The sequence below is a fragment of the Monomorium pharaonis genome, chromosome 11 (assembly GCF_013373865.1).
Source record: "Monomorium pharaonis isolate MP-MQ-018 chromosome 11, ASM1337386v2, whole genome shotgun sequence".
Taxonomy (NCBI): domain Eukaryota; kingdom Metazoa; phylum Arthropoda; class Insecta; order Hymenoptera; family Formicidae; genus Monomorium; species Monomorium pharaonis.
The window spans coordinates 9,325,857-9,351,589 of NC_050477.1; the positions used below are offsets into that span (position 1 = coordinate 9,325,857).

The 25,733-nt window shown below is 36.5% G+C and overlaps 1 protein-coding gene across 6 annotated transcripts in view; it reads right to left on the reverse strand.

Moving 5' to 3' along the window:
- The window catches only part of LOC105836927 (serine/threonine-protein kinase tricornered), a 133,802-nt gene that overhangs the window by 81,247 nt on the left and 26,822 nt on the right, over positions 1 to 25,733 (reverse strand). For 2 of the 6 annotated variants that reach the window (XM_036293952.1, XM_036293948.1), the window contains one exon: positions 5,412 to 5,456. The exons of 2 other annotated variants lie outside the window; for them this stretch is intronic. In XM_036293952.1, the coding sequence (XP_036149845.1) occupies positions 5,412 to 5,456 (45 nt within the window). Of the gene's footprint in view, positions 1 to 5,411; positions 5,457 to 18,664; positions 19,108 to 25,733 lie in introns of those variants that run through there. 2 more of the 6 variants (XM_036293947.1, XM_036293946.1) reach the window with 1 other exon arrangement.

Here is a 25,733-nt window from a genome sequence, read left to right on the forward strand (position 1 = left end):
TGAATGAAGATATATACGAAAGAAAAAACTGATGTGTTCGTAATAAAGTCTCAAGACATCATTTCGTTCTTTAATTCTCTGACTCATTCTCAACTATAAATTATAAGAATAATTAAATCGTGTAATTATCTTTGTAGTTGTCAAACTGATGTCTTCTTTTTTTCGATAATTAAGATATGCATGCGTTATATATCATTTGCCTTCTGTGCAGAAACCAATATATGTCATAAGTTAATAAGAAATGTTAATAACATTTTACTATTTAATAATTCTTTTAGCAAAATTATTAGTATTATTAATCACCATCTTTTAAAATCTGATTAATAAGTATGCGCATACATTTGCGGTTGAAAAATCAAAACAGTGGCAGTGTAAAAAACTAAACAAATATTAGTTTGCGCTGTACGGCAGAAATCATTTTATGTAAGACAAACTTGACTAAACTCTATAAAAACTTTTGCTTTATTGCAAGAAATTGAGTTTACTGAAGTTTTAAGACTTTAGTTTCATATATTACATTTCACATTTTTTCGTATAAAGAAAAAAATATATATCTAAATGGAAAAATCTATATATAAATAAAGAAGGTAATATCGATAAAAGAATAGTTTAGTATACTTTTATATTTAACGGGAATTTTTTGTAGACAACAAATTAAATAAACAAAAGCCATGAATTTATCGAAATAATACCACTGCAACTATAACCATCTATCAATAAAACAATTTTCATTACTGTCAGCCTAAAATTTATATAACGATTATATAATTTTCCTGTACGTAAAAACGTTTCTACTTGTTTAGAAATTTTAAAAAATACTGCTCTCAACATAATTTCATAATCAATATTGTGTTTAATGTCTATCTATATATATTTCAATCTATATACATATACAATAAAATATATTTGAGTAAAACCATATTAAAATATATAGACGTTTTCAAAACAACCTTACCAATGATTTATAGAAAGCGAATAAAACATCCAAGTTAAATTAAGATAAAAGTCAATAGGAGTGGCGCAAAACGGCTTCCAATCCTTTTATTCCCGCATGCTTGCCTCGTCCAACCGATCAGATTCCAACCGATTTTTCCACGTGAATACAAGTGCCTCGATACTGTGCGACGGAATTCACCAAGCGTAGAGAGAAGGCGAGGGTTATATCGAGCGAGTGATTGCACCGCGTATTCACGTGCACACTCGACTTCCCGATACCAATACCACATACATAGTGTCCCTGAGCTAAATACGGAAATTTGTTTAATAAACTAGGAAATAAAGTGACATTGAGTTATCATTAGGAGGGTAACAGAAATTAAAGAGGCATATCTAAACGTAATACGAGTACAGCTTACAGTTTACGTTTAATCCATAAAGTAAAACCTTCGCGAAAAATTGCGAGTTTAAATTAAACATATGTCGGACATGTTACACCGAGAGATTACAACGTATCTTATAAGATATATTGCCAGGATACGGAAGATATATTATCGGTCAAAGAGTCCGTGAAGTGGAGGTTTCTCGGTGTTATTTCGGGACACCAAATATCTCGTAAAACTGCACGTACATCAGCTTGTCTCGAGGTGAATGCAAAATCGCGTGACTAGAAACTGCGAGTTTGTTTGATGCAACATCATTTTTCAGGAATTTCCTAACATCGCATGAAAATAGCCCGCAGCATCGATATTTTCATTCATTCAATAAATAAAGAATACAACTTCTTATTCGTCAAAAAATAGCACTGTTCAAGTACATTTAATTAAATATGCAATGCTTGAAAAATATAATTTAGCCTTACGAAACCGAATAAATAAACATATCACAGATAAAATCGAGCTCATCTTTCGAAAATATCAAATAAACAAAAATGTCTAGTGAAATCAATATTAATTCTTGACAAAATTAATAAATAAGTATTATATATAATAAAGAAATCAATATTTTCGATTTTTTTAGACTTTGAGAAATCTCGTATAATTTGCGAGACGTCAACAATATCGCGTTATTCTAAATTCTGTTTTACTCGAAACAATATTCACGCAACAATACTCACGTACCAGTCATTACGTCGGTGCAAGGATCAAGTAATATACGCGATTTTTATTCTTGTCTCGCGACCGTAGCAATCTCAGAATACGAAAGCCGAGTCAACAAAGAATAATTTAACGTAAAATTATTTAAGTATACTCGAAAAATCTGTTTTAAAAATTCAAATGTTAACAAATAAAATTAAAAAATAGCTAAATAATTTAAAAAATAAGAGGAATGCTAAAAAATAAGAAAAAAGAAAGAACAAAAAGAAGTAATAACTTTGACAGTATTTCTGTAGTCAAATAAATCGTATCAGAGATCTATGAGAATTTATTTTAAAATATACATTATATATTTAATATATAAAGAATTTATATATTAAAATATATAAAATATATAAAATATTAAAATATATAAAAACTATTATTTAAGCAAATAAAAATTATTTTAACTCAATTTTGATCTAACACTGCTTATAACAATATCGTCTTATAATAATAATGCAATTAAAAAATATATATTTTAAAGATTAATCAAATTAAATATTGGTATTCGTCTCTTTCAACTTGCACATATTAAATTTCTATAAAATTAAATCCACTAATAAATTAATTAGGGAAAGAATTTTTTAACTCAAATCGGTCAGGGACATTCTATATCATTATGCACTCCATATTCCGGCTGTTATATATACGATTGCAAACATGCACATCCGGGTCGTATAAATTGCGCGGTTCATCGAAAAAGAGAGGTATACAAACTACTTTATAAATTCATCGTTCTCTAATTCAGAAACGAATGGCTCACCGCGTAAAAACATATTTGCCCGGCGGAAGGCGAAAGGGGACACAACGGGTGTAAGGTCGATCGCCTTAAAAGCGCGTGAGAATTTAAGACAGATTTGCGAAATATGACGCCGTAGCCTTGGAATATGCCACGCGTGCTTTCTGCGCTACAAAATTTATCGCAAACGCGGGAGAAAGGCGACAGAACAATGCGAGTCAACTCGATCGTGCCTATTGCTGCATGTCCGGCGAAATCTACGTTAAATTTATAAGAAAAGGCAATAAAAATCTTACACGAAGAAAAATTCCGATTATTCCAACATGTATAAATTCTCTAACATAAAATTGAAAAACAACTCCGCATAAATTCTAAGTACCTAAAAACACGATAAAAAATATCATAATTTGGTCTTCAGTTTATTTTAATTTAAATTTAATTAAATAATTATTTAATTATTATGCGGTATAACTATTAATTAAACTTGGAACTAATATTTAAAAATATGTTCTTATATTTGATTGTATTTAATTATATGTACTTTTATAATGTAAATTCTGAGTATTTAAAAAAACTAATAATAGCTTCCAAATTTATCTTTTTAAAGACTTGCTAAAAAAACTTATATGTTCTCTTTGGAGTAATTTAAAAACTTTCTAAGATGAAAATGTTTATGTGTCATTATCGTAAAATGTTACTTTTGCTTTAGTACATATTTTGCTTAGTACATATTTACGATTTGTATTGTAAATAATTGCTGTGCCATAGATATATTGCATCTTATCAAGTTTGTTGTAATTCTAAGAATCTATCATGCATATCAATTGTTTGCTCGCATTATAAGTCCGCTAACAAGCGATATAATGACTTTGGTCCTTTAAATGCTAATTGATACCACGAAAGCGACGATAAAATAGCATTATTATAGGCTGCCGTAATATTACGAAAAAGGAAATTAACAGCCACAATATTTTTCTATGTATTGCACGTATCGGTTAAGAAAAATCACGGAAACTCGTCACGTATGCCATCGTCATTCACAATGTTCGTTATTTAGTATGAATTGCAATTCCACAAGCTGCTAAACGTAGTAAACGGTATGTCGTGCACACTTAAAACAAGCGTGCAATATTAATCAGGCATAATTACTATTATCTCATCGGTGCTTCAAGTAAAACAGTTGCAAGTTGCCTTACTTGCGTAAAGAGGAAATCGAGTGTTTTAAATAAGCCTCTTATCCCGAAAAACTATTTTACACAAATTAAACTTCTAACATTTAAATATTAAGACGCGCCAATCCTTTTCAGAATCAAATCAAAACGTTTTATATGTAACACTTTATGTGTATAACAACGTAACGTTGAAAAGCATATAAAATACTACGCGGTTCGATTTTCCAGGTTATTTTGAGATTTAAAAGTAACACATCGCGTAGATCCTGTTACCTTCTTCTAGTGCCAGTTTTAGTAGAAACCTCTTTCTTGCGTGGGAACAAGAATGAGACTTTCGAGGGTACACGTCGTGCCTCGTGGAGAGCGAACGATAACTGGACGTATCGGTGAGACAAGTCACGCGCGCGCGCATGAGAGAGAGAGAGAGAGAGAGAGAGAGAGAGAGAAAGAGAGAGATGGAACAGGTCCATTAATATTATAGGCAAGGCGGAGAAAGGCTCGATGCGCTAGGACTGAGAGAATGATTTTAATTATTTGCTTCTTATAAAACGACGGTCGATGCTGATCAAAATTAAAGCGCTTTACTCTACTGCATTCAAGATAAGCAGCGGTTATCGTCGATTATCGCACTAGAAGATATTAGAAATAAATTCCATAAACTACATTTAATTCGAAATAACATCCGGTCTTCTTTGAATTCAGTCTCGTCAACCAAAAGAAAGTTACACGTTACAAAGAAACAAGTTATGCAAATAAAAATTAAAATATATCGAATGTGTTTCACTGTTAATGACGTAAGTAAGTTGCTTGTGAGATTCCAAGTAGGATCTTCGACATGAGTTGTTTACAATAGCTTTACCTTCAGATGGATTTACGTGTTACGAAACCCTGTTTGGTAGGCGCGACTCGTGAGTTCTATAAAATTTCCGAGATCAAGACGCACGGAATGCCACGCGGAAATCGAGCTAACGGTGATCCTACCCACGTAACGAACTGACTCGGTAATGAGTCGAAAATTATTTACTTGAATTGTTTGTTAGAACATCTCAGAGACTTGAGACAGACATGCGTAAATTATTTGCTGCGTTTCGAAACTAACACGTGACCCAAAACACATTTGAAAATTCGCGCTTTAAATAAAATTTGAACAAAAAATAATAAGTAACAAATTAAATAAATAATATTAAAATTTATCTCTGTGCGATATGTACGTATGTGATTTGCATATTGTGATACAGAAAAAAGTTTTTACGTAATTTTTAGCAGTAAACTCTTGCGAACCTATTAATTAGATATTTGTATAATTAAAAATGATTTATTAAAAGCAAAAAATAGAGCAAATGAGAGATATATGAAATGAAATATATGTCATGTTTTTCCTACGTGTGCCCTTTTTCAGACAAACTCATTTGTGATTCCACTTACACACAGGCAGACGGCGCCCCGATTGTAGTTGGTCATTGCACTCACCTGAAACAAAATATGCAAAAGTCCAGTTAATAAAGTCCTGACCTGCATGAAACATTAATGAGGACTTCGCTGAACTATCGAGGATCGATAGTAATCGGAGAGTTGAGCTTATACCGGCGGACCAACGCGTATAGAGACTAAAACGCTTTTCCCATTAACTCATTCGATCTCAACAGAAATCTACAAAATCAAGTTACTTTGTCTCACGAAGTTTTAATTGCCAATAGAGAAGCAAGCCAATAATTCAATTAGAGACCGATTACAGATGCTATCCGATAGAAAAAAAAGCAATAATACAATTAAGTCAGAAGCTCACTAAATTAGTATTATAACATCGTTCGAGAAATGCAAAAGCTATTTGAAAAGGAAAATGTAAGAGATACATCTGTATATATAATCAATTAAGAGAGAAAGTTTTAATTACTTTGAGCTAATTATTTTTCAATCATAGCTTTAACTTTTTTTTTCCTCAGCATAAGAAAAAAAATTCTTAATTTTCTCTAATTAAAATAACTAAATAAAAATAATAAAAAATACATTTTAATTTATGTGTTTCCTTTTTTTCATATCAAGTCTAATAAATTACAATTTTGTTTTTAATAAAAAAAGAAAATGTTTTACTCAATTACCATCTTAGGTACATAAGACATTCCGACATTATTGTTGTCAATTATAATAAAGAACCATTGTCAAAAGATAAAACTCTGCGTAAAGGTTGCCTTCATCTTATGCCAATCTTTCGCAAATGGCTGAAATATGTAATAAACAGTAGGTTCTACTAAACTGCTCGGAAATCTCGAGTTGGCATTGCGACGCGCCGCGTTTCCCACACGATTTCATTTGACGCGAGACGCGCGCGTTATTAGCATATTACTACATTAACCGCGAGAGTGAGATGAAGGCCGGGGTTACATCGAGTGGGTGGACAAGCAGGCAAACGCGCGCACTGCTCATTGTTACGAACGCTATTGCGAAAATTACGTGTGCGCCACGGTTACCGCCCATGTTCGTGTCCAGTTGCCCGCTCAAGCGGAACCAACGAGCTCTCTGGTAATCTCTGCTTGCTTACTCGCCGATATCTAAGCCGCCACTAAAGCTATCAGTAACACGACTATTCGTTGATGCGACGATAAGAACTCGAAGAAATCAATATCCAAATGCGATTATATCGCATGGACATCTGCCCGCTCGTATCGGCCTATCCTTAGATTTCATTATTCTCCTCGATAATATAGAGAAAGGTTTAGAGGACAAAACGTGCGGAGCGTGAAAGCGTGTTTCCTAACAGGGAACGCTTTCGTGAAAAGATTTCCCGAATCTTCATTGAATGACGGAATGTGTGTCGCAAAGCAGTTTCCGCTCCTACCAAAAATTAGACACTTCTTTCCTTTGTATCAACGGAACGCATTGCAAAATGCGCGGCATCGCGACCATTATCTCCTCTCCTCGCCAGCGAGATGTACGCCTCGGCTCGCACGCACAATGAGCCGGCACGCCGGGTATTTTCCCGCGGGGTGCACACACGCTAACCTGTCTCGTGCAATTAACAACAGTCGCATATACTTAATGTATTCGCGTGGGTGGATGGTTACACGTGAATCCATCCGCCATCGTTGAATAGCAGCCGCAAGGAGACTCGAGCTTTATTAATGGAAAGTTCTAAACACGCGATAATAGTTATCAGCATGTCCAGCGTATGGAAAGATGATCACCTCTAAAAATACCAAATCCCTTTAAAAAATCCTTTAATCTTTCTATATTACTTTAAATAATATTTACATGTTAAATCTATTAATTTAAACTAATTTAAATCAATTTAGGTTTCGAGATTTTAATTCACCAAGTTGAATTGTTTTCTTTTTTTATGTAGGCGAATGTAATCAGATTTAAAAATACTGAAGCTAGTCTTAAAAAAGACATGAAGCCTCTTTTCTGCAATTCTAATTGATTTTCTTACTTGGCTCACTTTAGGTTATTAGAATAAATGTCAGTTTGGCAATTGACCATCCAAAGTATCGTGATTAATACTGCATGTTGTCACAGTTTGATAGTCGTGACATTTTGATAAATAATTAAGAAAAATAATTTAGAAGAATAATTCAGAAGATTAATTAAATATTAAAGTTTAAGTAAAAATTAAAGTTAAGTTGCAATAAAATGTTTCATGTATGGATTAAATAAAACTATTACATAACAAAAATGTTTTAACCACAATTAGAATTAGTTAAGTTGCCAACAATATAAGATATAATTAAAAATTTTTTTAATTAAACAATTTTTTTTTAATTTTTTAAAATCATTTTTTCTTTTTAATATATTAAGATAAAGTTTGAAATGTTACAATATCTAGAATTTAAAATATTTTTAGAAAATTAATAAGTGAATATTAAAGTTTAAGTGAAAATTTTCATCTTATTTATATTGTACAAGTATGCATGAATATTTATGTAAAAATTAATGACTCCTTTTAGGTTTTTATGCTATAATATACATGTGCGAGGACAATGTCTAAAAGTAATGACATAAAAAAATAATTTATTTAAAATAAAATCCTGGAAGAATTTTGTTTAGTCCGAAGTATTCATGTGTACGAATATTTATAAGTTTATCTCATTTTTGCATATAAAAAATATATAATTATTTCAGACAGGATCCATGTGTTGAATTATATATAATATTTAATAAAATTGTAAAATTAAATGGCGTGCGATTTGCGCGCAATATGTCATGTTCCAATATTATTTCAAAAAATTACAAAAAATTAAAAATAAAGTTTTTTAATGTAATCTATACAATATTAAACATATGCGTTATAAGAAAAAAAATGAGATAAATACTATTAAATCAAGCTTGATGTAAAAATTTTTGTCCAGCAAATGTCAAATTTTAAAGATGAAATATCATTACAGAAAAATACCCTTTTAGAGATATAAACAACAAATAAAACAATGAAAATGCAGCATCCGAAAAAGAGAATTTAGGATCATATATAATGCAAAAATTAGATACGCCTGATGCTACAATATCTGTTGCGCAACTGCAGCACGAGCCACCTTCACTTCCTAGTGTTATGCAACACGCGTGTTTGTTCAGAGAGAAAATACTGGAGCGTAGTTGGTATTGAGATGGGGTTCCTGAAACCCGAAGTTACAACAGTCTATTGCAGGACGTATTATTACGCAACTCAATGATCACTTTTAGAAATGATCCTCTATTCTGTATTTTTCACTAATTCTATTTTACATTAAATTTTTATTTATTCCATGCCTATCAGTTATTTAAAAATTATGTTGAATAGTTTTATTTAATCTATACATGAAACATTACTTATCAAAGTATATACTGTAGTTACTCTAAATTATTACGTGTGACTTTTCACTAAAGTAGAAATTAAATGATATCTTAGATATCAAGTACATATTATGAATATAATAACATACAGTATATGAATTTTCAAACTAATGTTAATCAAGAATAAATTCTATTATTAATTATATTATTCTCAATGCCATGTACTATTAAATATGTAATATTAAATTGTTTAGATTTGTATACTCCGGGAGAATCAATAAAACAAAAATTCAACAAAAATAGGATTAAAACATTTTTCGAAGAAATTATAAATATCGATGAGAACGTAATCAAGTAAACAAGTCTTCCTTTTTTTTTCCAGAATACATTACTTTAAAGGCCAAATGCAAATAAATTCTCTGACGTTAGTATGTTCGTTTATCATAATATGTTGAAAAAAATTTATCAACGTTTTAGTAATAATAGATATTAATCGCCCAATATTTCAATGCTTGTATCAGCTAGACAGATACAAATCCGTTAGTCATCGCGACGAATAGCTCAATGTCATGACTTGATTGCTCACCTGACTCGGTGAGTCTCAGCCACTGGCGACAGTTTCCTCGATCCGCATTTCCGCGCCACCATTTTCCGCGAGCGACGTTACGTCCCGCGTGCGTGATTTACGGTATAATCGTGCGACTACACGAAGCCAGTCTAACTCGGTTCCGCGGCTTAGCGTCCCGTTATGAAATGCAACAGCCTGCGCCATTAACGAGCACGCATCACCGTATTCACAAATTTCCACTCGTTTCGAAAGCGGACACAATTCTCTCCCGTAAACGATAACGATGTCTTCGGTGCAAGGCAAATGTTCGTGATTTAATTGCATTTTATTGCAAAAGTGATTACCGTACAATACTAACCATTAAACTTTATACAATAGCGAATTAAGTGTTCATTTAAAATTTAACGATACCAACATGCTAACTAAAGTAAAGTATCAATCTTGCATACTCACTGACTACCAATGAAAGTTATAAATATCTCCATTCAAAAGGCAATCAAAATTTCTTTGTAAAGAAAAGATTCAAGAATTTATATTAGACATACCTAAAAATTTTGAAAAAATAACACTTTGATTTATAAAATGCTTATAAAGATTGAGTGATCCCTTTATCATTCATATTATTTCTTATATGTAATTATTTTTCAGCAAAAAAAAACAAAAAAACATAAGTTTAAACGTAATCATCAAGAAAGTAAGAGGTACACCATTGCAATAACATCTATAATGACGTAATATGAAAACGTAATCAGCGAATCGTGCTCCTATATAACGATAATCGATATAAACTCGTGATATATCATAGCTTGATTCTGATTCATTTACTCACTAGGTGACGTAAATACGTCGATTTCGTAACAACAGGCATAAGTTAAAAGATTATTTAATCATGTAGCACCATATATCCGACATAAGCTGGAATGTACATTTAAAATTGTTTAAATTTATTTTATTTTAATAATTTTATTTTAAACTTTTTGAATATTTCTATTGTAAAACTTTTAATTTTTACATTTATTCTATTCTAAAAGGAAATAATTAAAATAATTCATTCCCTTCGTTAACATTATCTTCTGTAATTCTGTCTATTATCATATGTTATTTTTCAACTCAAGTGACAGAAAGAACATAACTTCTTTACAGAATAAGAATTGAACTCCTCATTATTCGACATTTCTGTCTTACATATTTGATAAAAGAGCCGTCGTGAACGAGTTATTTCTGTTTCGCCGAGACACTCGGCATTGTGGGATTCGCAGAGCAAATAATGGCAACCAGTGTCGACCCGTTATCCTTCCTTCGCACTGTAACGAGAGACGGCGGTTTCGCAAACGGCCGGCGCACCATAAGAGCTCGCCCGAGAGGCGCAATCTCGCGCGCGCGTACGTCGCACACGCGCGATGACAATGGACGCTTTGTCCGCGACTTGGCGTTTACAGATTGCCAAAGTGGACCTCGCGAGAGAGACAAGGAGTCGCCGCGGATTACAAATAACAGCCGTTCACGCGTATTCCTTGACCTCGCGTGGGAGATTGCGGAATATCACCCTCGAATATTTTCCACGCATGGAAATTGTATGTTACGACACTGAACGTTAATTACAGCATTAAAAAATACGTATTTATTTTTTGTCACAAAAAATTGTTTTAACTATCACAGAAAAAAATTAAAGATGTATTTTTAAATAAAACAAATATTTCTTAAAAAGAAACTTTTTTAATGCAAGTTATACAATAAGTTATACAACTATATAAATATGTAATAGTATTTTATGATATTAATGTATAAAATTAAATTTAATAGTACTTTACTTTAATGTCCGTCAACTTTGAAAATCATAATTTATTCAGTGCTGCATTATGTGAAAGCTTCATGACGTAAAATCGATCTTCCGAAGAAATAGAATATTTACAATGCGCCATGCGCGCGCGCGCAAATTTACTTATAAATAAAATAGTAAACTGACGAAAAATAACATGTGTATTAATCTAATTTTAAATGTATATATGTAGACGGCTTATATTTTTTTATTATTAAAAATTCAGTAGTTAATCTATTTCCTTTATAAAGCAGAAACACAAGGCTAAGCTACTACTTTGGATACGATACGTGATAGTAACGGCTAGCAAAAGAGGTCAGAGGGTGAATTGCATTAAGCTTAAAAACCCGCGTCCCAGAGAGAACGGGTCATAAAAGTAACTGGTCTCTGGCGAACAGTTAGCAGAGTATATCAGCAGAGCTAGTAAATCAGTATAAGGGAGTCCTTAATCTTAATTCCATTTGCTATTTAATTCAATTTGCCTGCACGTTTTTACAATACATTTTATGTGATTAATAGATTGTATCAAAAGACGATCGTCTTTTGACATGACATATCGAATGTCCAAAGAATTCTCAATATGTTAAGTCTTTTCAATTTGTATTCAAAAATTCTGAAATTACGCGACTTACATTCTATATTACAATCTTTTCAATTAACTTCACTGTCATTACGACAAAAGATATCATTTCGTTCTTTAATTATGTAGATTATATGTAATATAAACGTACACGGTTACATTCGAGTGGAAACTGGATGACGGGCGACGCCTCGGCGCAACGAAGGAATTGCAGGCAGTCGCATCCGTTCGTTTCCACAATCGCGTGAAAGTCCTGAGAGAGGCCATCGGCTGTGTTAATCTTCGCACGAAAATCGCGTTCGACGGGACCGTCCTGAATTTCGAAACCGTCGTTACGCGCACGTGCCTCGGAAATGATTACGGTTTCGCTTTCTTGCCGAGTGCAAATCTCGAAAGGTGACGTCTCGTGACACGGGTGGAACGTGACGCGGCACAATCATTCGATTTCCGCGTACTTGTCAATGGTTCAAAATTAGGATAGTGCCAACCGCCATGAATCAGGTCACATATAATTCAAAATGTATCTTGTATTTATATTTCAGAGATAGACTTTTATCTAGAATGGTTTGACCATCAGATAAATCAAAGACAATCCTAAAACACAGCATCATTCTATTTTTATCTATTATCCTAAAACATAAACTATTTATGAAGAAAATACATAATTCAATTTTTGAGAATGTCTAATTCAAAATATTTTTTCTCGGAAATAAACTTATCCAATTTGATCTTGAGCATTATTAATAAATCAATTGTATGACGCCGTGATATTATCTAATGATGATACAATTACGATTACTACTTTTTTATAATTTAATAATATTTAAAATGATTAAACGCTTTAGACAGTTTTATGCAGCAATTATTGCTTTATTTGTGATATTACGACAAGATGAACTGCGGGGAAAATGCGATTATCATGTTATAATTAACTCAATTTACGTATAAAATGAATAGAAATCCCGGAAAAAGAGAGAGGAAGAAAATGTCGGTACGATTGAGTTTTTCAAGGAAAAAGGAATAATTCTCATTGAATAATTTTGCAACGGTCTTACGCGAACAAGGAAAGGAAACGACGGTACGGAACGTCATTGTTCTGATCGAAAGGATTTTCAAGGAAATCCAGTCTAGCCTCGCGGGGACGAACCTGCAGCGTGTATTTTCCTCGAGATACATTAGTCACGCTCGCACGCGGGGCGGCGAGTATCGCGAGCGTGCACGGGGAACGGATGTGTGCACGCGCGTGTACGTGCAGACTCGCGAGAAGGCAAACGTTTCGTTCACCACGACAGTCGCGATGAATTCTTTTCCGGCACCTGCGTAATTTTCCTCCCGGTAGATTACGAGGCAATGACCCCGCTGCTCCGTGGCGTCCCGATAGCGGTTAAACGGCTGCAGGAATAATCAAGCCGCGTCGCGTCCGCGTTTTACATGTTAACACCTCGTGCGGGCTTCGCTCTCTTGTCGCTGAATTACCGCTGGATTACGGTTAGAATTATTACGCAATCCCCGACCACCGCAAAATCTTTCGCGATCTCAATGCACCGACGAGCATTAACTTTGCCTCAAAACCTCAAACGAGAGTCTGATATTTTCCGAATAAAATCTCGATACGGCAAACATAAATGTTACGTACATGTTAATGTTATTTAATTTTAGGATTGCATCAAATCTCCAGCGAAGAAATTCGATTGTCTTCAAATACAATCGCCTGCAATTTTATGGGAACAAAATAATAACGTTAAGTACTTCAAATTACTCTGTGAACATTAACTCCTTCTTATAAAAGTACGCAAACAAAATGTACTTAATTTAAAGTTTCTTATTACATTCGCCAACATGCATAACCAGTGATTTTATAAAAACGCCAATTTATAGTCACTTTCTCCTCAAGCGAAATGTCTCTGAAAAATGCTTTCCAACTATGAATCGACCAAAATTTCCAATCTTTCTTTTAATCTTTAATTACACACATTTTTTTATATAAACATACCTAATTAGTATGATTAGTAATTAGTATGATTAATCTATAAAAGAAATTTATAAAATCTATAATATTACCCTGTATTCAATCAAATTTTAACTTGAAATATTTCAAATATAAAAATGAGATTGCTTATCGTTTGGAATATTTTTCATGTGCAATTTTTTCCTCTCAAAAAATGTTGTAAATTTAGGATTTCGTTCAAAGTATTACATGTATAATTCTATACATTACCATAATTTGAGATAGTAAAACCTCTTGAGAGATTTACAGAGCCTGATAAATTAATTACGATTGAATTGAATTCGTTTTTATATATATAGTAATGAGAACCAAATTGCACGCGGGACACGACAAGTCGCGGCGATTGCACGTGACCTCGCCTACATCTCCGTCTCTCGTGTGTTGAATGGGCACAATGCCGTTGACGCGTCGTCGTTAAAAGGTCTCACGTGTACCGTATTTCTGTACGCTTACGTTAACACCGCAAAAGAGTCGGCGAATACCATACAAATCGGCTCTTTCGTCAAAACTTGCATGCATGTATGCAATGCACGCGGTACTTGTCGCACAAACGACGTCTACCGGGTGTGTCATCGGCTGGCGTGCTACCAAAATTTCGAAACGTTACGACACGGCGACGAAAAGATCGGAACGTCGCGACACCGACCTCGAAGTGTGTTACGTTCGCTCGTTTTAGCGCAATCACAAAAAAAGTCACAAGAATCTTTTTTTATAAAAGGTAATTAAAATTTGAATATTCCGTATCTGTTGACAACAATTTTATCAAAAGTAAATTGGACATAAATTCAAAATTACTAATTTCCTATTTGTTTTAAAATTTAATGCTAAAAAAACTAATTTTATTAATTTCAGACTTCAGTGCATAATATGTGACAAAATATATTTTAAATTAACTTAAAATAGATTCTGTATAAAGAAAGATTTAATATAATAGTATTTTGAAATAGTATTTTAATTATAAGTTAGAGTGACTTCTCTTTTCACAAACGCGTCTCTAATTATTATTAATTAACTTCTGTATACATTGATATTTTTAATGACAATATGTCATGACGTTGAAATTCCCTTTTTCAACATAAAATTGATATCAATAATTAACTGTTTTATCGCAACAGTTTGGATTGCAGAAACTATGACAAGAATGCGATGAACAAATTCAAGATACAATCCATTGGCTCGTTTCGACGGTAAGAGGTCAGTCAGAGCGACGCGACAGGTGCGAATGGCAGCCGACAGGTGACAATGTGCGGTCGACCTGATCGAGTCGAACGTGGAACGTGCTTTAATTACCTGGCCGACCGTTTCCGTCCGAACTAACAGCCGTCTATATCCGAAGATTACGAGTTTTCACAATATAAATGCAAAGATAAAAATATCTCCGGATATTAGTTGTCAGACATACATAATAAAATAAACGCTGATAATTTATTGAACTTCGCGAATTTATATACATTCGGCGCAAAGATTTCTCAAAACTTATGCATGTAAGATACAAAAATCTAAATTGAAAAGCATAATATAGAACGCAACAATAAGCTCGATATAATCGCATAACTGATGCCATTCGATGTATACCTATACTGAAGTTATAAAGAATAGTTTCAAAACAAATTTCAAGACAATAACATTTTTACTTCGGATATTATATAGCGTGGAAAGTGACAGAAAAAAGACGAGTTCATTTTTTATTGAAACAAAATTACTTTAAAGAATAACTACAAAAATCAAAGTCATGTTATGCAAGTACCGAACTTCCTTTCTATAAATTTTCAAAAGAATATTTCAGCTGAGACGAACGCTGGTTGAATTCTATATACGCTCCTTCGCGTCGAAGTCAAAGAATCGTTCCGTACAGCACGTCTGACCGCAGCCTACTTTTAACGCATAGCAATCCCCGTCGCGGGCGTCGGCTAGCGTGAAGATCCTACAATTCCATCCAGCAGAACACAATCCTGTTCCGATCTCCTCGAAGGAGGCTCGCTCACTTCGGCATCGCGATGCTACGCGACATAACTCTTGCGGCGTGCATCTCTTTTCACGCGAAAAGGACAGAATGTCGATTATTATTGCGAATGTCGGCGCGAAGTGGCGGCTCGGCCTGATTTTACCAAGTCAAGTTTAATATTTATTTATCGAGTTCACGGTTCATCCTCTTTCCGGCCCAGTTATCGCGGCTCTGCCGAGCTGCGTTCACGTCACGTCGCAAAAGAACGCCAATCTCGGGAATATCGTGCCGTAAGAAATTGTATTCGCTCGGTTTATTATAAAAGATATAAACAACGTCATATTTTGCACTATAAAAAATTATATTTACAATTTGTTTAAAGCAATATATACGTATACAAAAAATTATCATGCTTAATTTCCAATATCATCTAGAAATCTTTGTAACCTGTGCATTTTTTTAAAATTGTATATTTTTAAATAGAATCGTACAAATAAAGTGATTATTGATTTACTTTCATATTAGTAATAGATTGATTGAAATGAATTTTAATGTTTAAATAACACAAATATCAATTTAATTTTAGATATACGTTTTTCTCTCGCAATACATGATTAATAAACTGTTATCTAATAGAGAAAGTGTCATTCCCCAAGTAGGGAAATTCGCGTTACGTTTTGATAAACTATAGCGGAGTTTATCGACCCTGTTGTTATTGCGAGATTCGAAATCGTCTGGTTTGTTCGCCTGGTCGTAATATACTCGACACACGTGTGGGCTGACTTATCGAATCCTGCTCGCAATCGCACGATTTGTGTTTCGTCACGTGTACGACCCACTTGAGCTATGAAATACGCTCTAGAGCGAAAACGTCAGCCTGAAACGGCGATTTTCAACCGTCAATTTGCGAAGCTAGATTTTACATTGAGAAGCAAAATCCAATGCATTAATTGTAGAGAAATTTTTGCTGTTTAAGCAGCCATGAAAGTTAATGCAACGATCTTTTTATTACTTTTTACGTTTTAGAATACCTCAATTGCAAGACAGAATTATTAAAAACAATAAATGGTGTATTAAAAGAAAGTAAAATCTCTAAAAGTATTAAATCTCTCATATATATATATATAAAGTAAGTTAAACAAGCATATTACTTGAAGACAAAAGAGTAAGTCATTTACAACAGAAACTGCAGATTTTGCAAATTTTCTTTGCCTTTTAAATATCCGCAATTATTCGTAATTATAGATTCAATCCTAATTTTCAAAGGTGCTCAACGAAGCGCGCGGTAAAATCAATGCCGGTCTTGAATGTGGCACGTGTGCTATACGTGTGCTATACTCGGTTCCACCCGAGGAAGCAATGACTTTGTGCGAATTTTAATGCCTGCGTCGGTGGTAGAGTCCTCATATAATTTTACGCTTTGTCGATAAAATTTAATTAGGCGATTTCTTTTGCCGCCCAGCGGAACTTCTGAATAACGCGCGGCGCGTTAGATATACGATATCAATTATTATTCCTCACGAGCTATATAAACGTGAAACGCTTGTTAATGCGCCGTTAGACATTCGATTTAGATTTCACGAGAGTTACGCTACCCAATGCGATTTCTCAGGATCGAAGTCAAAACAGTGAACATAAATGTTTGGACACACAGATTTCAAACTAAACATTTTAATTATATATTCTGTGTGCAAGATCTAGCTTAAAAAAATTTTTTTTTTAATTAAATTTTTCAACTGTATCAATTTTTTATTTCGCGCAATAGAACAGTGCTTCAGTAATAAATAGATAAATATTAGATTAATAGCTACAATGTTGAATTAAAGATCGAATACAATTTTGAATAGAAGATCGAATATATTCATGTATATATAATTAATTCTGCAATAAATACTAAATGAATGTTTAGTAGAAACCATGAGACGAATTGTATAACTGTTATAAGAGGACAAAAAATCTAATACAGGATCTCTCAAATCTCGGTATAGATTCATAAGATTCAAACACCTGGTACGTCGCGCTACGTGAAACCTGTTCAACCAAAGTACTCATTTGTCACTCGTTTTAGATCTGCCGGTTTCTTTGTTCAACGCCATATGGACGGGACAACATCAGCAACGAGCGGCCGCGCGCGCACATTATGAAAAGCAGAAATCCGTGTAAGAGAAGAACCGTTAACGCGTCGCATCGCACTCGCGCGGGTATACGTACATATAAATGTGTACACTCTCGCGCTTCTCCTCAATTACCCATTACTACTACGCGCGCGCATTCACCTCGCGCGAACACGTTCTTTTTATTAACGGCAACTACCGCGCGCACGTATGATGCACCTGCGATGACTAACAGTAACACGTGGATGGGAAAGAGAACGAGAGAGAGAAAGATAAGACGATTGGGCTCGATCTACGCGAATTGAGACAATCGCAAGTTGCTCTACCGGTTTGCCACGAATCTTACATCCACGGTGTATAACGCCACGGTCGATTACGGTATGTCACATTTAACAGTTTCCGCAGATAATGTCAACGATAACATATGTTGTAAGTTATTAATAACATTGACGATCCCCCCTCCTACCGTATATATAGGAGAAGAAATATTAGAGATAGAAATAGAGAAAAAGATAATTAATCCTCTTTCTAAGTTCTGATATTTTTTAAATTACGATTTCTGCCGGCAAAAATAGAAATATGCTTCTAAAGAAAAAGATAAAAAACGGAAATTAAATAACGTAGATATCACAGAGCTTATATTGTGTCATAATATTTAAATAAAATTATTTAAGCAATAATAAATAAGAAATTTAACTCAATTTAATTTCAATTGCCTGTAAGCATGTAATATTTATAAAAAGATTTAAAGATTACGATAGACAAATAATGTCAATTTATTTTATACATTAAATGTCACAATGATGATTACAAAAAGGAGTACTTTAAAAGCCAAAAGATGAATATCGTCGCGCGAATATCCTCTCCACTTGCATTTCTTTACCTGTCTTGCCTATCGGCGGTTGCCCCAATCTGCTGAACCACCTGAAGAATCTCCTGGCCGTCGTGGCCGCCGGCGGTCTGCAACCGTCCAAAATAACTACGCCGTTGTTGTTATTGTTGTTGTTATTATTATTGGACCCTCCGCGATCCGGCGGCGCCGTCCTGCTGTAGGGCGACATCCAGGCCGTCGTCGTGCTCTGTATGGTGGCACCCTTGACGGTGGTGATGGAACTGGTTATCTTGGCGCCCGGGTGGGGCACCCAGTCCTCCGAGGCGACCGGCATTTGTCTCGTCTTCTCGTCGGACGAGTCGAAGACGAAGCCGCAGAATACGAAGGTCATTCAAAGCCGCTTGCCGCCCTGCCGCACTAATAATTAAGCCCTCTCTTCCGGAGGGGGAGGGGAATTCCCGGATTCCCCCGCTTCTTACCCGCGACGAGGATCCTTTAAGAAATATGCGTTCGACACCTCGAATACACGTCGCTTACATCACGCTGTACTGTCGCGATACCACGAACCTCTCGGAGACTATCGTGTCGAAGATGCTCTTGGGATCCTCGCGGAACTCGGACTTGCGGGTTTGATAACCCGCGATTTACCGGCTTTATCAGTGTCAACTCAAAATACCCAAAATACCCCCTAAGGCTCGAAGCCTCAAGCTTCAAGCACGAAATATATTCTCACGTCCCGCTGAGATGTTGACTGACCGTTGCTCTCTCGTGATGTATTGTCGTTCGCTCGCTCGCGGAATCTCGAATCCCTTATCGGCAACGACCAAATGTTATCGCTCGCAACGTGCGTCACCGGGTCTTACGTAAGGGCAGATCACTTTAATTGATTCGAGCGCGCGCTGCGCTCATCGACCACGTGCTCTTTCTCTCTCCCTCTCTCTCTCTCTCTCTCCCTTCTCTCTTTCTCTCTCTTCAACTTGTTGCGCGTTTAAACGTACCACCCGGTGGTGCTCTGGAAAATCGATCAGGACTCCACGAGCCCGGAAGAGTCGCGCACGTTGTTCCGGAACTTACACCCGCGATCTCCGTAACCGCCGTAACATCTAAGATTCCGTTTCCAAGGATAATCCGATGGAAGCGGTTTTAGCGGAATCGGCTGTGAGACGACAACGGTCCACTTGTTGAGCCTGCGAGACACGGCTTGCGAGCGATTCCACCAGGCACCCGTTCTCCAATTAATCCAGGATCCTCCTCTTATCACGGCGAGGCCAAACTTCCTTCAGGACAGAATATTTCCGCTAAGCGGAATCGAATCAAGCGAGGGATTATTGCACGTATCGGCTAGTAAGTAATAAGTATAAATGCTATTTGGTACGTTACAAGGTACTCCGTTTCCACGTGAGGCTGCAGCCTCACAAAATAACAACACTAAGCTCCGCGTTCATCACGAAAGAACTCTCTCTCTTTCTTTCTCGTTACTGCGACTACGCGTCCCGCGCCATCGAACACCCGTCTATATACGCGTGGCGTGACCACGACGTCGCACGCTGCTACACAACAGCCGACACTTGGAGGTCGAGGTTAGATATATATATATATATATGTAATTTCTATTTCTTTCTCTTTCTCTTTCTCTCTCTTTCTCTTTATCACCGCCGGTCGTGCTCGGTCGATCACGCAGCTCCCTCATTACTTGCGCATCGCCGCGCCGCGGAGAACCATCATCGCCGGTGCGCAGTTCATTCGCCCTGAACGCGAGCAGACGACGACTCCGCCGGACAACGGCGGTTACGATACGCTGCGTCTTCCTTCGGCGCACAGCGAAGAACGAGGAACGCAGAGATTGCCCGTGGAATTTCACTGTGCTCACGTCTCCACGATGAGGAGCAACAGTTGCGTCGTCGTCGTCGTCGTCGTCGTCGTAGTATCACGTCATCACACTGACCGCTGGCGAAATCAACATATCACACTCGCGATAAGAACACCATCCGCCCTAACCCATCCCGAAGAGCGCGAAGGACGCCGATTGCGCAACCCTCGCGAGGAACACGGCGCGATTCTCTCGATCTACTCCACTCGAAACTCACGTCCGCCCGCGCGTACGACGGAGCAACGCACAGTGATCTCGACCACTCTCGAAGACCGGAATCGCTCGCTCGCTCGCTCACTCGCTCGGCTCGCTCCTCGGGGGCTCGCGATAGACTCCGCGCGGCCAAACGCCGCTTCCCTCAGCACCGCTGACGTACCACCTCGCCGCTCTTTCCACCACCTTCGTCACCACGAGCCGACCGCGACGCGGCTCGCGCGCGTCGCTCGTAGAAGACTACCGCTAATTCCCCCACCCTGGGCTTTCTTGCGCTGCCTCCCCCTCCCCATTCCACGACACGCACACCCGCGCGCGACTTGTAACTTACCACCGCCACCAATACTACCTGCTTGATCGCTATCCCCGCTCGTCCCGCACGGGGCTAAGCTAAAGGCCCGGTTACGTCGCGCGCGATTTCGAGACTCGATTCAAAATTGATCCCGCAGTCGTCGGTAAACAAATCTCGTATATATATATATATATATACAAACGCCAAAAGCGAAATCGTACGAACATTGAATACAGGTAGGATGGATGTCCCAATCACTGCCGCTCTTGCCGGTTGTGGCATAGGAATAAAAAGTATGAGAGCGTTATGTATCGAAAATGTTTTAATCCTGAACTAAACCTATCATGCAAATACATAATGCATAAATGTGTGGCAATGTTGAATACACGAACAGTAAATAGAGAGGTAACATTAATATTCAAGATCTCAAACTGGTAATAAATTCCATACTTCATAATTTTATTTCTTTCAAAAAGTATGAGAGCCATTATACATTAAAAATGATTTTATGTTAAACTAAGGTTATCAGAAAAACACAAGTAAATGTGTGGCAATACATAAGAAAGCTATATTAAATATGTACAGTAATAATTCAAAGTATTCGCGACATTGATTGGCAGGACTAGAGATAATAGATTTATACCTTATGTTTTTATTTCTTTTATTATATTGAAATAATGAAATCAGTTTTCAAGCTAGTTGCCTTCATTCTGTGTACAAGTTGTGTTGAAGTTTTTACTTGAATAATGATACAAAAGAAAGTTTATTATATATTTAAAGAACAAAATACACATATAAGTGGTTACTACATGGTCAAAGTGGCAGTAATTGGGACAGTTGCCCTATTGCTCAAGAATCTTCGTTTGTGATTGCGTACATTTAGAATATGTGAATATGAAAAAGAGAAATCTTCTCTTGGAAGCAGAAATCGTATGAATGTGTAAATCTTTTTCCTACTTTCCTCCTCGTCCGTGTTATAAACAGTGAAACATTGATGATCAATCGCCAATCAAGATTTATTTAATCCGCGCACAGAATAGACGTTACTTTCTGAATTATGATTTCTATGAAATTTGTCAGTGATCTCAATCCCCAACGTGAAGTGTGAAACGGGCTTAATCGTTTCTTTATCTTACTGCTCCTTCTTCCTATCCTCTTGCTCTGCCTGCCTATATGTTCATCTCTTTTCCTATCCGTGACTAGACCGGTCTCTCGTGAATACACACACGGTACACACAACCAAGCATACCTAATACTTCCCCCTACCACACTACACTGCCGTACGCGTCTGTTAGACTCGCCAGGTCGTCAGGTTGGTAGGTTCGCCCACAAACCTTTTCGAATCTTGTTTCGTTTTCAGAAACGTAGTCCAGAAAATATATCAGAAAAGAAAATAACACGCACAAATGTTAATAAAAGCAAATCTCTAACTCTTCCTAATATCTATTTATTTAAAAATTTTCATAAGTTTTTGAAAAAATATGGACGGTGGACACCAAAGAAAAAGTTTGACAATAGCTATTAAATGTTGAAATAAAATAATGCAAAATAAATATTTGATTAATATAACCAAAAATGTTATTTTCTTAAATATGTAATAAAAATATTTAGTGTTACTAAATTCAATTACATTCACATTTATTTAGTTATAAGTGAAATCATTTTTAGTTATATTAACCGAATATTTAATTATTTCACTCAACATTTGCTGGCTATTACTAAATACTCTTTTCCTTCCAGTGAATTGGCTAGAGACGATGCGACGAAAAGGCTATTTCAATCGTGTATCTGCTTCACATTGAGTATCGCGTGGTATTGTGCACGACGTGAGAGAGACGTAGGCGGTGCAATGCAAGTACACGCACATGTGTACGTGAACACACGACGGGCCGAAGAGGAGGGACCGAGAGATCGAACCCGCCGACGTTGGCGCACCATGACTGACACGAGAGTTGCTCTCTCGCGTGTCGTGTATGCGTGCATGTATACACGTGTGTACGCGTGTGTTTTGTATGTGTGTATGTGCGTGTATGCGCGCGTACGACTCGGTTGCATCCCCACCTTGGTGTACGATGCACCAAGGTGGTTCTACCTGCGCGCCATGTTCGAAAGTTTCTAAACACCCTCGACCCTGTCCGCGCACTCCGCGAGATCGCGTGCGTGAGAGAGCTCGCGATTTAATCGAGTAACAAAAATGTATTTATAGTAGCTGGACAATCTCCTTTCTTTCATCTCTAAACGCATCGGGAATTGGATCTAACGCTTTCGGTTCCGGCGCGTTGACTTCTCGATTCTTCGTTTTATCTTCGCGCGAATAGCCAACTCGCACGGTTGAAACGCGACGCGATAGCGCGAACGTTTTTCCCCCTCGGCTCGCCGAGATCGAAATGCGATTCATATTCAACGAGCTGATGGCGTTATCGACCTTTATTGTATCCTCGATATTTGCCATGAGGTCCAATTTATCGGCGTTCTAGGAGCGTGACGTTCACGCGCGTTGGTCACGTCCGCGTTCTTAGAACCGGCCAATTGATTCGCTGATAAGTCTAAACAGCGATTCGACATGTACGATCGATAAATGATCGTACAGCTGGTTGCTAACTGCTGTGCGAGGGAAAATAGGGAACAGAACAACCCGCACGGAACGCCAAAGGAAGAAACAAAGGTAGGCATGATGATGATACGAGTAAAATAGAACAGGAATCTATTGTAGGCTCTTGAACGCGCGAAGCATTTGGAAGAGCGCAACAAAATTGAAGCATAAATCTACGCAATGTAACTAATATATTTAAAAAATAATAAATATTACATGATAGAATACGAGATTCCAATGACAAGTATAAAAAAACAAATTGAAGACAAGAAGAATGTAAAAATAAGCAAAAACGCAAAACTGCGAATGTAAAATTAAAGGTTGTATATAAGCGCATAAACGCATAAGTGGAGAAAGAGAAAAATAAGGAAGAGAGCAAGGCGAGAGAGAGGAACTCTCAAGGGTTTTCTCGGTAATTTCTTCTTTCCTGTACTGTTGATAAACGGGTGAACGTCGCATTCTCGTTGAAAATGGAAAGTCGAGGCAATTATTATTCGGCCGAGCGGCGTAACAGAGCCCGTTCCAGAGGCGAAGTAAAAACAGAAAGCGTGTCCGTGCGCGAGCGCAGCGAGACTTCACGCCCGCGTATGGTAGCTTTTATGCCCGTCGTTTCTGCTACAAATGACGGAGGAAGAGAGGAAGGAGGATTCGGATACGGACGTAAGTGACACGTTAAACCTCACATTACCGCAAATGCATACGAACCACAGTTACAAAGAGTTCCATTACAAGCAAATGTTTCATAGAAATCAAAAGCGAAACGTGGAAAAATGCCAGGTTCTCCAGACAAACTCTTTTTTTTAACTACAGAAATATTACTTCCTAATTATAAACTAATTGACATATATGTTAAAACATTAAAAAATATTTTTGTAGATACATGAATACATTTTAGTTTCAATTAAAATTTGATTTCTAAACCTAAAAAAATTATTTCCGTTTAATTTTTTTTTACTTCGTTAATGAAATATATTAATATTTTATTTTAAAATATTATTTTATTTAAAAAATCTGTTTTGCGCATTTCCGGATTTATAAATTTACATATGCAAAGGTTATAAATTATTAATTTACTATCTTAATCTTGTGTTTCTGGTAAAGTGTAATACACATACACACACACACACACACACAAAATATATATACATATACATATATGTATGGTACACCTCACCAGGGGGGGGGAGTATAAATATTTGAGTATAATTGGAATGATAATGAGTAGATTAACACATTAATCTATTAGAGACGACGGTCCGTCTAAAATTTCCTTAAAATTAACAATTTTATAATAATTACTCTTATTAAAAAGTCGCTAAGTAAGAGATTAAATAAATAATAAATTTTAAAAAGTGAATTGTAACCTAACTGAATAACATACAGAATACAACCAATGCTTGATGCTGAAAGCTCGATACCAGGAACGCACAATTTCCCAAATTGCGAGGATTAGAACGAATTTCACAGCCATTAGGTTGGAAATTTTCCGTTCATTCGCTTGGCTTCCGCGAGATGTTAATTATGATAAACCGATTACGCGTACATGGTATTCACACACACGCACGCATACATGCATCATAGCCAGACGATTAGTAATAGCGCAAGTAGGTAATGGTGTAATCAGAACGTCCCCGGGGGCACTGTCGCCGACCTATCTTCACCTATTATCGGCATCCTGATGGGTTAGTCGTTAGGAATCGACCGAAGCGGCTGTCGAGCGCGGTTTAATTATTTACGATCGATTTCCGATGCATCGGAAACCATCGTGACATCGGAGCCGCTGGAAAACAGATGGAACAGACCTTCCGTTACGATGCACTGACGAATTATGCCAAGAGGTTGCCACCGGGACAACGCACCCAATGTTTTTTCGCGCGGCATCCACCGCGTCTGGGTAAACGAAGGCGGAAATTTATAACATCAGAGCGACTCTCTTCCGTAGACAATGACCTCGGTTTACGACACGTTATCTTAAGGCGGGAGCATAAAGCAAACGCATTACATCTCCGTGATAAGCGGAGCATATCCCCCAAAAACCAGTATTTTATATATCATGTAATGTAAATATGTTCTTGGTTAAATAATCAAGGCGCCAGAGGTGTCTAAAGTCATAAATGACTTAAGAGAAAAAGAGAGTTCTCTCTCAATGAAT